This window comes from Pangasianodon hypophthalmus, chromosome 9 (assembly GCF_027358585.1).
Source record: "Pangasianodon hypophthalmus isolate fPanHyp1 chromosome 9, fPanHyp1.pri, whole genome shotgun sequence".
Lineage (NCBI taxonomy): Eukaryota > Metazoa > Chordata > Actinopteri > Siluriformes > Pangasiidae > Pangasianodon > Pangasianodon hypophthalmus.
The window spans coordinates 21774004-21788348 of record NC_069718.1 but is presented as its reverse complement, the minus strand read 5'-3'; the positions used below and the strand labels follow the sequence as shown (position 1 = coordinate 21788348).

Genomic DNA, 14345 nt, shown 5'->3' with positions numbered 1-14345 from the left:
TATAGTCATAATTTTGGTTCTCAAGAGCTTTATTCAGTACAAACCCTCAATATTTTATTATTTTGTTACAAAGCTTGCACCTGGCAGTTTTCTATTCTGATAGTTTAGCTCCAAGTTTAAACTAATACACCTGATACATATCAAATGATCAAATTTACAACTGTGTAATTATTAGAATAATTTTAAATCAGATCTCTCTTCTAAATGCTGTCTTACCATCACAGTTCCTGCCGTCACTGGCTAACTTGAAGCCTGTGGTGCAGCTGCACTTGTAGGACCCCAGAACATTGTCACACTTATGTGCACACAGGCGACCAGGATAGTGCCGGCATTCATTGATATCTGAATTCAGAGAAAAATTAGAGTAGATATGATAGTCTGGTAGAATCATATATTAAAAATGGAGGACCAGTGAATAAACATTCTTCCTTCCTTCATGACACTTGCAATAGTGTATATGAAAGCCTCAGCACAACTACGTCCCATCTCTCACTTTATATAACTACCTAACACATACACTATATGGCCAAAAGTTTGTGAACACCTAACCGTCATACCCATATGTACTTTTTGAACATTGCATTCCAGATGTAGACCCCCTTTAATAACCTCCAGAATGCAGAATGCATAATGAACAAAACTAATAATGTTTGTCCACCCCATACTTTTAATGGCTAAAGTATTCACCGGGAGTACTAAAAGAGGAAATTGAATGTAAATGTAATTCATAATATAAAAAAGTGCTCTCACCTTCACAGATCCTGGTGATGCTATTAAAGATAAAACCAGTTCTGCATTCGCAGCGGTAAGAGCCAACAAGGTTGATACAGCTGTGACCAGCACACACATCATCCATAGTAGCACACTCATCAATATCTGGAAAGCGTATGAACAACCTTACTCAAGTGTTGCTTCTCATTTTTGGAAAACAAAATAGCTAGCTAGCTAGCTAGATAGATAGATAGATAGATAGATAGATATGAAAGTCATAGGGAAAAATGTCAATAATTAAGATAAAACAGATTGATCTACTAATGTATTTTTTCCATACCCACACAACGTGTGCCCTCAGCATTAAGGTGGTAGCCACGGCCACAGTTAACAGAGTTCCTCTGGCATGTGTATGAACCAACTGTGTTCAAACACACCTGGCCAGTTGGACATGGTGCTGTCTCACTCAGACACTCATTGATATCTGAGGCACAAAGAGGAATATACATATAAGAAAATGTCTTCTTCAAAATGTAGATCATAGTACATGCACGGTGTTATATAAGTGCTCTGTAAAAGGGCACATGGATTTTTGTTTACTTGTTCTCACTCAACTATGTGTAATTTTGTGTGCACTCAAGGGCTTAAAATTTGTTGTGTAATACGCATAATAATATTAAAGTTGACTTTGATTTGTATTTCTATCCTATTTGATTTATATATGGACGATTATGTGCATGGTTACAGGGGGAAAAACAAATATAATTTTTTTTTCTCGCCATTTTCTCCCCAATTCGGACACCTGTCAATTCCCACCCACCAGACAGCTCTCCCTATCACACGACAGCTACCAACTGGGGAGGTTGGAGAGTGAAGCCAGCCATTAACATCTTTTCGAATTGCTGTTCATGCTGCATCAATGAACAGCGTAATACACTTGGAGGAAAGCGCTATTCTCCTTCTTCTGCAAACGTGCTCACAGACACCCAATTTTGTTCCTTCAGCTCCTGGCCATGGAAGCATAAATGATATTTGTGACTTAAAAGTGTTTGCTCTGTTCTTGACAGTTATGTTTAAAAATATGGCAGATACCCTGATATATTACATTTCCTTCATGAAACATTTAGCATATAATGACACATCAATATAAATAGGTTCTTGTGTAAATTATAGCCATGCATGATTGAAGATAACAGCATGAATGCCTTAATGTTATTTCCAAATCTCACAGGCTAGTGTTGTTCTGAAGTCCCTGACTTGATTTTAAACAGAATAATTATTGTATCTACATTGATTTTATTTAAATGAACATTATATCATAAAACTTTAATAGGAAATGTGTGGATTGTAGTTGCTAATTACCAATGCAGCTGCCCAGAGCATCCTGTATGAATCCCACATGGCATTGCACCTTGGGCCGGCAGCGGAATGACCCCGGCGTGTTCTGGCACTCAAACTCCGGAGGACAGTTGTGAGTGCCTGTCTCACACTCATCAATATCTAAACAAAAAAGAAAAGAAAACAGATAAATGTGATTTAGGGCACATTTCTAGGGCACATTTCTTTTTCATGAGGCTGAAAAAGGCTTGATTACCCTTTTAAATCATTCTTTTAAATCAATCTTAACACATTTACAACAAGATTTAACTTCTGATTTGATGTTTACGTTTGTTAAATGACCTTTGCAGCTGTTGCTGTCAGTGAGTTCATAGCCTGTACCACAGCTGACCTCCCTCTGGCAGCGGTACAAGCCCTGAGTGTTAATACAGCGTTCACCAGGACGGCAGTGATGAGAGCCCAGCAAACACTCATTAATGTCTCCAAAGAGGAAGCATGAGAAAGAGTATATGTGTGGGGGTTGGGATATAAGAAGAGAAAGAAAGACAACAGGTCAAGATCTGTGAAGCAGAGATGAAAACCTTCCAAGTATTTTCCAAACATAAAATAACCTTTAAATATATGTTACATTAGGGAAGACACTAGATTAGATGCAATTTCTGAGATGTGTTTTTGAAATACGTAATACAATTTTGTTATTTATATTTAAGGGTCATAGAAGAAAGCCATATGTAATTAATTAATTAATTGAGCAGTACTCTATTTTATTTTGATACATTTTTTCTGCAGTATTTTGTGGATTACCTTGAAACATTTACATTTTAAGTATTTTCTTCCATTCCTGAATAGATGTATATGCCAAGATGTACTGTATATAACCAACAACAAACATATAGAATATGTAATATGTAGATTATTAATGGTGTGCTGTTATTTGATATTTAGATAATAAAACTATGCAGTCTTTTCTACCTTCACAGTTTTTCCCATCAGGTTTGAGCTTATAGCCTGAAAAGCAGGCACAGGTGTTGATTCCTATACAGCTGTGAGCACAGTTCCCAGGTCCAACTGCAACACACACACACACACACACACACACAATGTTAATATTCTAATATCTATCACATCTCTTTAAAGGAGTAATATCATTATGATGACTGATAGCTGTCAATGAAAGGCTTGACTTCACACGTACCTTTGCACCGTTCACCTGAACCTGACTGATCCTCAACAATACCACTGTTCACTAGAGATATGACAACATACATGAACATAGATATTAAAATTTGAAATTTCGTTACACTGAACAGGCGAGAAATACTGGAGTCAAACTTTTTTAAATAGAAACCTTACACTAAACCAGTATAGAGCATGCTGATGAAAGCCCACTAGAGGGTAGCAGAATCCTTACAGATAGAGTACAGCATTTACTGAAGCACCACTGTTTCTCCACAAATCAGATTGTCAGCAATTACTGGATAATGGCTACTTTTTCAAGAACAACAGATACATAAGTGTCTACTTTTTCAAGAACAACAGATACATACAGATACATACACTGTTGAAATTTTAGAGTAGCACAATGTTGACCAGCTAACTAGGGTAGATATGCCAGACTTTAGGTCACAAGGCTGCAGAGTGAGAAGAGGATAACTAAAGACCTATTAAAACATCTTGCTTGGTACATTGGATGTTCTATAACTACAGTGTGATTGATTGCAGTGTGGTTTGTGCTAACCTTGTGTAGAGTTGCTATCACTTTCTCCTGATTTGTCCATACAGCAGGTTTGAAACACAGAGCCACACTGGGAGCTGAGTTTGAAGTCACAGGTCAGACCCTGCTTCTGAGCCTCTCGACCCAGTAAACAGCACTCGCAACACACCTATACACAGGAGCAGGAGCACACAAAGAGCTTTATAAGTGCTGGGTAGAACTTGTCAGGAGTATTCACTTGACAAGTTTTATCACTTTTTGAAGGTAAGGCACAAATAAATAATCTAAATTTACAGTGTTTGACCTAACCTATTTGCTAATAAAGAATGCTGATAAACACAAACAGACCGTATAGTTCAGACTGCAGGTGATATGGCCCAAGATTTTGTGCCAATATACACCAGAATGAACATGCTGCTGCAGGGGAAACCAGTTGAGGCAAAGATTACTACCATTGGGAACATACGGTGGTGGCACCAAATGAAACAAATACAAATAAAGCACTCTATAAAATTATGTGAGGGTGTTGGTTTAACAGAATCTCTAAAAATTATTCCAAGGATTATTTAAATATTTGTAACAGTTTGTATATTTATGGTAGTTTAAGCTACAAATTTAATTTACATGAATCTGGTAATCTGATACTAAAGATAATTTTTCAGGACACAATCATTCAGAGCTCTCTGATGCAATAGTGCATGTTGTTCATCCACATTAGCCACACATGCATATTCCCACTGCTGTGCAAGTGTGCATTCCTGTAGGATAATCATACTCTGAAAAACAGTTTACACATTATCATTTCAGATAATCTGGAAAGGCCATTATCAGAGCCACTTTAGGCATTTTAGAAGTGTATCTAAAATGCAGAATGAAACAAAAATATTTAACTGATAAGGTTAAACGCAGGACAATTGAAGTAAAAAGCACCTCTCTTTCAGTACTAGCTCAGTACATTAAATCCACACCCTGTAATGGCTGAATGTTAGTTATGAATTATTTAATGGCTTAAAGCATTACTCCTGACGGGAGTTTATTGGCCTAGTGACAACCGTTGAAAGCAGATTGACAGATTTAAATAAATGTTCAGAAAACTAGCACCTGCTGAACATTTAATTGCCTTCAGGCATGCAAGATTTGTTTTCTCAACTCTGTCATAAGTACAAGAATTTGACAAATCTGGTCATCCTAAATGTAAGCAGTATGGAATGCTTTTTCTCTAAATCTGGGAAAGGAGACACACAAAAACTGTAGATGCATTACCTTAGCAGTTTTAGTCTCACAAGTGTTTCCAGACAGGAGAGCATCACAGCTGCCCAGGCCTTTGGCCATTTTGATACCATTACTACAGGTGATATCCTCCAATACCGCTGCACAGCACTGTTCCTGGGCTATCCTATAAGAAATAATAACAATATAATGAATATAATGTTATCAATATAATATTTAATATTAAATTATTAAAAATACTAAACCTACTGAAACTACTGTGGCATTAGAGTGATGTAAGAATTGGGGACCAATGGAATCTTGGAATTGTGCTGGTCCAATATGAGCCAGCAAAAGACTTTACTTAATCATTCCTTTCCTTATACCATTTAAAACTGTTGCTCAAAAAAAAGTGTAATGGTCTCTAGGGTACACCTTCAAACAATGCATCATTTAATATAACAGACATGTGCATTTTCCCTGAGCTGGCCCAGAAATGGTGAGAATGCTCCATTTACAGTATAATGCACATGCATAAGCAAAGAGTTACTCTCTTACTTCATCTGCCTTATAGGAACCCTCTCTATTTTTTTCTGCTCTCTTCTCCTGTCATCCATTGTTGCAGTGCCTTTTAAGGGCACAGACACTTTCCTGATTTTTTTTTTCTTTTGATGTCTGAAATAATCCACAGATTTCCTGTTATTGCTCCCTTCTCTTCTCCATCTCTTCTCCATTCTTTCACCTCAGTGGTATTTCCTGGATTTGGAAATACCCCCTTGACTAAGCTCCCCATCTCCCCTCCAATCCCCCTCCCAAAACCAAAACCCTGTCTCCCTTCTCACACTCTCTAATTTGAACAAATTCTCGATTCGCTGGCTTGCCAAAACAAATGCATTTGCCTTTGCAAGGGCAGACGGAGTAACCCTTTTGGTTTGGAAAGACACTGAACATTTGGCAGCACTTCTCCTAGTTGCACTAATGTTAATGTTGCTACCAAACTCTCACTATCTGTCTCTGGAATAGGGTCAGAAATAGCCTTCACTAGAAGAAGCATTTTACAAGAACCACCAAAGACTGCTTTTATGTTTAGTAAATTCCGAGAAGGCCCCACACTGAAACACACTAAATGGATTCATTACTGAAATTGTATTTACTTTTCTTTTCCCAAATATTACTACACAAGTATTGCTCAATAGATGATGAATTTAGAAAAACCTGTGCAGATGAATATTTTCAAACCACCAGACATGCAACATTGCCAAATCCTCCTGGGTGCTTATAGGACAAGACCAGTATGTGGTTTACTACGTAAAGTGACTAAGCAGACACCTGGGAGAGAAAGACTCCAAGATCTTTTTCACCAATGACAGCATGGTGAGTTGTATTGTCCTGGCCATCAGTAGACATGCCATGACCAAATACTTCAAAATATAATAGACAAGTAATAAGAACATTTACACAAGCAAAGGAAAGTATGTGCCTTTATTTTAATAGGAAAATCGTAGCCTTTGGTTGAGCATGCATGCAGGTGGTGGAAGGTGAATGCTGAGATAAACCAGACAGTGTATTCTAACCTGCATGTGGCAGATTCTGAAATGAGAGGGATACGTGTGCAGTCCTGGGATTCTGCGGCCTTCACTCTACCATCCTTACAGCAGTCATCTAGTGAGATTTGATCTGTGGTCTCTAGGGAATAGACAGTTAGTCAGTTAGTCAGTAAGTTATGCAAACAAAGAGCAGTTTTTCTGTGGACCATTGTAGATCCACTGGACTGGATTTGCCATGACCTGCCCAGTATAAAAGATTTCAGCAGTATTTCATATCATCTAATCAATGGTTCTCTTGTTAGGGCATCTGGGCATGGTGAATGGTGTCTAGAATGATGGCAACTAATTTCTGTGTGAAAATTGAAGGAAAGTATATCCACAGATTAAATATATAGGCTAAAATTAAGTAAAGAAAGCCTGTTTATTCTACAGTATAACCTATGAATTCTGTCCAAGTGTCTGTGTTCTTGTGTAAGCATCAGGTTCTTGTGTGATGTCCCTCAAATGTTTACAGGGTTGTTAGATTTGGGATGTTATGAAGAACTGTTTTTATTAGTTTGGACTGTATGTAAAAAAATTGAAAAAGAAATGATTTTTCCCCATGTTAGGCCCCCCTAATTTCACTTTTACACAATTCTGTGGATTGTTATTACAGATTGTTATTCTGTGGATATCACTGTAAAGTTTATAATTGTGGCATCAGAATTTGTCACTTGTCTGGTATATTCTGTATGATATTTGTATATTATTATTTTTCCACAGATATTTTTTTCCACTACACCAGATGCTGTTGAAGATATTAAGAAGTTAAAGACATTTATTGATTTGTAGGCTGTCAACAATGCACTTCATGTCTGTCTGTTCTGCTAAATTAAAGTTCAAAATATCTAAACAAGGTCTGGTCTTGTAATTTCATCAAATATATTCATTTTCCTGTGGTTTGCGTGATCGGCCAAACACAAAATACCTTTGGCATTTGAGTCTTTTGGCCCCCCTTTATTCTGGCTTTAGCATGCAGCACATTGCCAAGTTGGTTTTATGCATGATATTCCCTTTAAATGGAGAACAATTACAGCTAGGACACCATTCTTCGGGTTAGCACATAGTTCAAAGAAATATTTTCACAAGATGGCTAAGGTACAAACAAGTCCCCATTCCCCCTGATCCCCAGTCCATTTCCCTCCCTATTATCGGGGGGCAGGGCCCCCTGTATCCTAAGCCCCCACTGTAATTCACATAAGCCTCCAAAACCTGCCAAGGCATCCAGAGACAATATGCATACGCAGAGTGCTCATGAAAGACTCAGATATTGAGAGAAATGAATTGCTCAAGACACATAAAGATAGGAAGAAAAAGAAAGCCATTTCTGGCTGATGCTAAACAGTAGAGCTGTGACTATCGTTAACTGTGCTTTCCTTAGCTGATAAGTAAACCACCCGCACTTTCTACTAAGCCTACCTTATTCAGCCTGTCAAAAACTGCTCCCCTCTACCTCTTATGACAATCCACAGTCGTGTTCAGTTACAGAGTTGTAAAAAACCCTGCTTCTGTTGTTTTATCAGTCCAGACATTTTATCCAGGTCTACAGGCTTTCCCAGATCTCCCTAATGCATTGTCTCTCTCTCTCTTAAACCCTGAATCCCATCTTGGAACATATCGGCACTTAGACCTTAACACTGAACACAAAAACATAGACCAGGCTTAAAACCTTTGAGCAGCAGCACCACAGGAGCCCAGGACTCTGTAAGGGCTCTCCAAATGATCACACAACACATGTGATGGAATGGATAGACCTAGATGGAGAGCCAGGTATTCAGGATGTTTATACTGTATTTTCCCCTCTGAATGCTAGATAGAGCTTGGTAAAGAAAGACAAAAGAAATTTCAACCTATTTTCAATTTACAGAAATGGTACAGTATAGTCCTGACATAAAACTGTATGTACCTGATGAGGTGACGTCAGTCACCCATCCATGTTAGGACAGATGTTGCTTGCTACTTAGTCTTGAAGCATGTCACTTAAGGAGGAATGTCCCAAAGATTATTGTTCATTGTCCACCAACTTCATAGTTGACTAAAACATTTAGAGAGATGACAGTAGAATTGACTACATCATACCTTCAGAGCATGATGAAGACATTAGCTCTTTTCTTGGTGTTTGATTAACTAGATTATATAGGATGAGTTCCAATTATCTCCTGCGCATTTATATTGATGTAGGGCTCCAGTTTCTGTTTTCAGTGGAGAAACATCAGTATGATATTACATGTTGTGTGAAGTGCTATGCAGAAAGAATTAGCAGTAGCCAATGCTGTGGGTGCTGCTAACCCCACCCCTGAGTACCACTGGGTGCTGATCCTGAGTGGGTAACAAATATCATAAATCTGTGCCTTTTCATACTGGACCTATGGTACTGGACTAGCAATAGATAAAGCACTGTTCAAGTTTTAAGGTGTCAACTGTTCTGGTATTGTGCAATAACAAGACTCCATGTGTAGACAGAAGTTTCCAAACTTCTACAACTCGTACCTTAAAACCATAAATCAACTATCAGCAATCATTAGGGTACTAATACCTACAATCCATACCAACAACTTGGCACAGGAAATTCCTGTCTATGCGAATCATGTTTTTGGGTAGCTGACTCTTTTACACTTTGTAACATGACATTAGTGTTGTACTCTTAAGGTTAGTAAGGATCTAGCTGGGTTACAGATGACTGCGAGACTATTTAATACTAAGGGCAAGATAACATGAATATGAATTAGAATATACACATGATAATAAGCAATCTTTTCCAGTGCTAATATGACATGGATCCAAACTGGGATGCTCTTTAAAGAGTAGTTAAAGAATAGTTGTAAAACTATTTTAAATATCGTCTATGGAATGCTGTAATCTCAAACAAGACAAAAATCATCACTTGTTTTGAGAGCAACTGAAGCTGCACACGCACACGTACGCGCGCAAAAGCAGGGTCTATAACTCCTAGCAGCATTGTTTGGATTAAATCTTGGTGTGATATAAGGTTCGGTGGTGAACCTTCGCGATCCACCACGAGGAAAGGTGACTTACCTTGACTGCGTATCGCACAGCACAAAGAGAAGAAGATGATCAGCCTCAGAGCCATGCTGCCGCGCAATTTGTAAAACTAGTCTTCCCAAGGTTCACAGTCTACCTGCAGTCTAATTCAGACAGAGCTGAAAGGGACATGTATGTGGGTGTGTTAGATCCAAGCAAAGAGAGCTGGTTTACAGAAAAAAAAGACGGTCCAATTAGTGCGTTTAAATGTCTCTGAGGGGGCGGGTTAGCCTACTCGAGGCGCTCAGTTTTGGTAAAGCACGGGCTCCACAGTCTCAGTGACGCAAGAGAGTTGACGCTGCTTCCCAAACTATGTCTCAAACTTCAAGCGTACGACAGAAGGTCACGTTAGGTTACGCAAGAAACGCACACTAACATACTAAAGAACAGGAGGCAATGTAGACAACATGGATAGTAGCATATGCTCTGTCTTCAAATGATAGAAATGCTGAAACTATTCGCTTGTCCTATAAGAGTACCTGCTGTTAGGATACTGGGCTAGAAATATGAGATCGTTTTAAGACAGACGCGCCAAACAGCTGGGATTTGAAATTGTTTTAAAGAGGCGCTTACGTGAAACATCTGGAGCGGTTTGGTGGTGAGCTGTCTGCTGCGGTTGCGTCCAGACACTGCAGTATGAGACAAAAAAATAAAAATGACTAGAAGTAAAACTACTGTTTGTTATGTGAATGCTGAAGACTGGTTGCTCTTTGTGATATTTATGGTGCTTCAGGGCAGACAGGACTTGGCTCGCGTCATTACGCGCAGCGATAATTCAAGCAGCCGACACTCTCCACTGGAGACTCGGTTTCATTTTATAGAGCCCTTCCAGACAGTCGCAGCTTCGAAGCTTTTGGTTTTGTGGAACCAAATGGCTGCACTTTCACTTTGCAGAACGAGCTTATGACGCTCACTCACACATCAAATTTCCGTTGCGAAGCCTCCTGTTTCCTTTCTCCCAAGACTAATTTCCTGAAATTAGCAATTATGAGGAAAAATAATTGTCAGACAGCCCAAACATTTCTGTGCCAGTCGACGCTGTCTGTAGTTCTAATCATGGCTAGATCCAGAGAGGTAAACTACCATAATCAAAGCCACATGTGCTCTCCAAGAAGAAGCCACTCTGGAAGGTCACAACGTCTCTCTCTCTGTGTGTGTGTGTGTGTGTGTGTGTGTGTCTGTGTGTGTGTGAGAGAGAGAGAGAGAGAGAGAGAGAGAGAGATGGCCATGTACAGGCGGTTGCTGGATGTGTCAGTGGCAGCACACATTGCTTATCCTTGAAAAGCAACTGGAGCTACATAGTTATCTATTGTTATTTACAATCTATAATGTATTGTATGCAATATAATGTTATAGAATTATTCATCCTTTGAAACTTTTTAATCCCTGTGATAAGAGAGTAGCATTGTTTATCTTTGTCATTCATTTTAAATAATACATTTATGCCTTCCCAGAACTTTAATAACAAAATAATATAATCTTTTATCATTGGAGCTGTTGTTAATGGGGTTTTTTTGTTCTTTTTTGTTTTGTTTTTTGCTTTTTCTGTCTAGAAATGGTGTATGTGTGAGGTAAAAGCTGACTGCAGACAACACTTCTTATAAAGCTGTTAAAAATCCCATAAAAATGGCCTGTAATCAGGAGCAGACGTAAAGCTTAGCTTTCCAACTTGATATCTAACTTTATATCTAAGCTGGAATTTATGCATTTGTCTCTCAGTCAGAATGTTCTACTTGGTATCTCTCTTTTTTCTCTCCCTTTTCCCCTTTTTCTTGAGGGTTTAACAAGAAACAGCAGAAAGCAATCTCACTGCTGTCAGGCGAAGGAAATTACCGGTACAGAGGGCATTTTAAATGACCATAATCTTCCAGAGGGCACTGATTTTCTTTTGAACTCGAAGTAGCTCCATCCTGTCATGAGTGTGTTACTCAGCAGTGGGCCACTAACGACAAGCATCCTTTCAGAATGGCCCCTAATAGGGCCTTTACCCACTGATGCCTAAATTAAAGCCCCGTAGACCTACACAACTGTCTCAGGTTACCTACAGGCTCTATATTAACTAGTCTGTGTCTATTTAAAAAAACAACAACATATAATTGTATATTTATTATCCTGTCCACAATTACAATGAATTCTGGATTTTTTTTAAATGTCTGTTCATTAGTGAGAATATCAAATAATCCAAACATGCAAATAATAGCTAAATGCGATATGGCCTGTCATACATGTACCATGGAAAATTCATGATATGATAGTTATAGAAGGATAATATTGAAATGGCACAGACTACCAAAGTCACAGTACAAGCATTAAACTAAAGGGGTAAGATGTCTTTAACTAATGAAGAATTGAAATAATAATGATGAAAAGGAGAATGTAGAAAATATTGGTACAGACCCATGTTTATTATTTTAATTACAATAGATCTATGTCTGTGTATGTACTGCATCTTGGTAAATAAAATCATATTTTTTTGATTGCTAAGGTCTGGTTATTTATGGATGTAGCTTTTTTTTCAGGAATTATAGATAACAGTGAGTGGGGTCATGATTTAGTTTCAGTTTTCAGTGAAGCCTTCAGTTTAGATATCAGGAAAAGTCAGCTCTGGAAAAAGTATTTTCAAGTGCTCCTCCAAACTGTCTCCTGTCCTTCCCAGTTGGGAAATTTAGCTTATCTACTGGCATTTTTTTGGGATCCAGGAGGTGAACGGTATTCAGCTTTAATAATAAAAAAAATTGGTTATATTCTGAATAATTAAATACATGTAAGGAATCCATAGATTTGAGAAAATGTAGGCTGTTTGAACATTGCAAACCTCTTCCCCTCTGCTAAACAGCACAGCTTTTGCACAATTTTATTCTGTGAGTTATGTGCCAGGTTTAAGGTAGGAGATGTATAGACAACTTCAGAATATTCTGATACCATATTTGCATGTATCAAGAATTCTCAACAATAATAACTGTGTTTAAAAATATTACACTATGCCTAAAATTATAACAGTTTCCAGAACGTCATCAAATCATAATGTTTTATTTCCATATTTCCTTCACAATCCAGATAACAAATATAGTGTGTTGTTCCAAAGGAAATTTTTTAAAACTAACTACTGATGTAATGCAGACACTGTTTCACATTGGCCTTGTGCAAAGCATAACACAAATGTAACTTATTACTTTTTTTTTAAAGCTACAACAGCTTGTTTGAATCAGTATAATGCCAATGAGCTCATGTATCCATTTGTTTCGTAAATCCAAACACCAGAATGTTCTGTATTGTTCTTTATCCACAGTAAACCAAAGCTAGCAAGATCCAGACAAAAACACTAGACTCAGACTATAGCAACCCTAAGAGCCTGTACAACTGAGAGGAAGCCTAGACTAAACAACTTAATTAAGTACATGTCAAGACGTCAAGACACACTTCTCTTTTAATGCACATGACCAGCTGCATTTGCACTGTAATTTCTTCAAGTTTTGTAAGTGTCTGGTAAATGGATCTAACTGATCCTCATGGTAAGATGCATTGTGCCCAGGGTTGGATGGCTTGCAGCTCCATTTGGGACAGATCCATCTGCTGTCAGTGCCTGCTATAAATCCCATCTGGTCCTTCCACACACAGACACACACACACTTCCTCACCTGTGGCAGGACTCCTGGGGAGATATATGTGGTTCATATGGAGGGTTGTAAACCTCCTGGGGCAAGGGACCCCAGTATGCAAAACAATGTCACTCAGTTGTGATTGAAAGCATGAGGCATGCATGGAAATGTAGGTTTAACTTTCACATTTGCAACTGAAGCTGGCTCAGAGCACAGGATCAGATGTGAGAAGGAGGGAAGATCTCTATTGCTGTCTGGCATGGGAACAACAGGAATGTTTTCCACCAAATGGCCTAAGCATAGTTATCAGTTTTTTAGCTAAATGTGTTTGCTTTACCATTTCTGAAAGTTAAAACTGTGATACTGCACAGTTAAACGCTGCATTATCGATGAAGGGTTGGCAGTCCTGCTGGAAAATCCAGTTTTGACCAACTTGGATCCTGGACTGGTTAAGCTGACGAGTCTGCCTTATATGTTTAGAGCTGGTTGAACTGGTACTCCAGCCTGGTGAAGCTGGTTATAAGCTGGTGTATATGTTTGGTGGAACTGGTGAAAGCATGGTTAAACTGAGGGACCAGTTTGGTGAAGCTGGTAAATGCATGGTTGTGCCAGTGGACCAGCTTGTTGAAACAGGTGCAAGTATGTTTAAACTGGTTTACCAGTTTAATTAAGTTGGCCAAAGCATGGTTAAACTGCTGGACCACCTTGGTGAAGCTGGTCAAAGCTTGGTTAAACTGGTGGTCCAGTTTGGTGATCATATTTAAGACATTAATTGAAGAAATACTGACTGTAAAAATTAATAAAGAAAGAAAGCAAGGTAAATGAGTTGCTGTGATTTATAGACGATAGTTGCCTAGACATTTAAAACAATTAAATATCGTTTTTTCCTTCTATTTTGTTTTTCAGCTCACTTCACACCGAATTCAACATTGTAATTTACTTCCAGATTTTGGTGTTTCCAGGTGCTGTTACACTTCTAAATAATATTTTTATTGGCATAGACTAGTTGACTATTCGACTTATATAATCGCTAGTCACCTAGCGGGGATGTCAACTAGTTGGGCAGTGGAAAAAGATCAGGGAAGCAGAAGGTAAAGGAAGTGGCAAAGTATGCTTTAATTGTTAGTCTGAAAATATTTCAGATTA

The 14345-nt window shown here is 38.4% G+C and overlaps 1 protein-coding gene across 4 annotated transcripts in view; it reads right to left on the bottom strand.

Annotated features, from left to right (window-relative positions):
- Positions 1-10326, bottom strand: part of fbln1 (fibulin 1) — a 28084-nt gene extending 17758 nt beyond the window's left edge. Inside the window, exons 1-12 of one of the 4 annotated variants that reach the window (XM_034307511.2) lie at positions 10174-10326; positions 9595-9719; positions 6547-6658; positions 5027-5159; positions 3788-3932; positions 3245-3295; positions 3022-3117; positions 2392-2529; positions 2074-2211; positions 1052-1195; positions 751-876; positions 217-342 (exon numbers count right to left, since the gene is read on the bottom strand). In XM_034307511.2, coding sequence (XP_034163402.2) covers positions 217-342; positions 751-876; positions 1052-1195; positions 2074-2211; positions 2392-2529; positions 3022-3117; positions 3245-3295; positions 3788-3932; positions 5027-5159; positions 6547-6658; positions 9595-9649 — 1264 coding nt within the window. In that variant the 5' untranslated portion in view covers positions 9650-9719; positions 10174-10326. Of the gene's footprint in view, positions 1-216; positions 343-750; positions 877-1051; positions 1196-2073; positions 2212-2391; positions 2530-3021; positions 3118-3244; positions 3296-3787; positions 3933-5026; positions 5160-6546; positions 6659-9594; positions 10022-10173 lie in introns of those variants that run through there. The other 3 variants (XM_026919784.3, XM_026919783.3, XM_026919782.3) reach the window with 3 other exon arrangements.
- Between the last annotated feature and the right edge of the window lie 4019 nt (positions 10327-14345).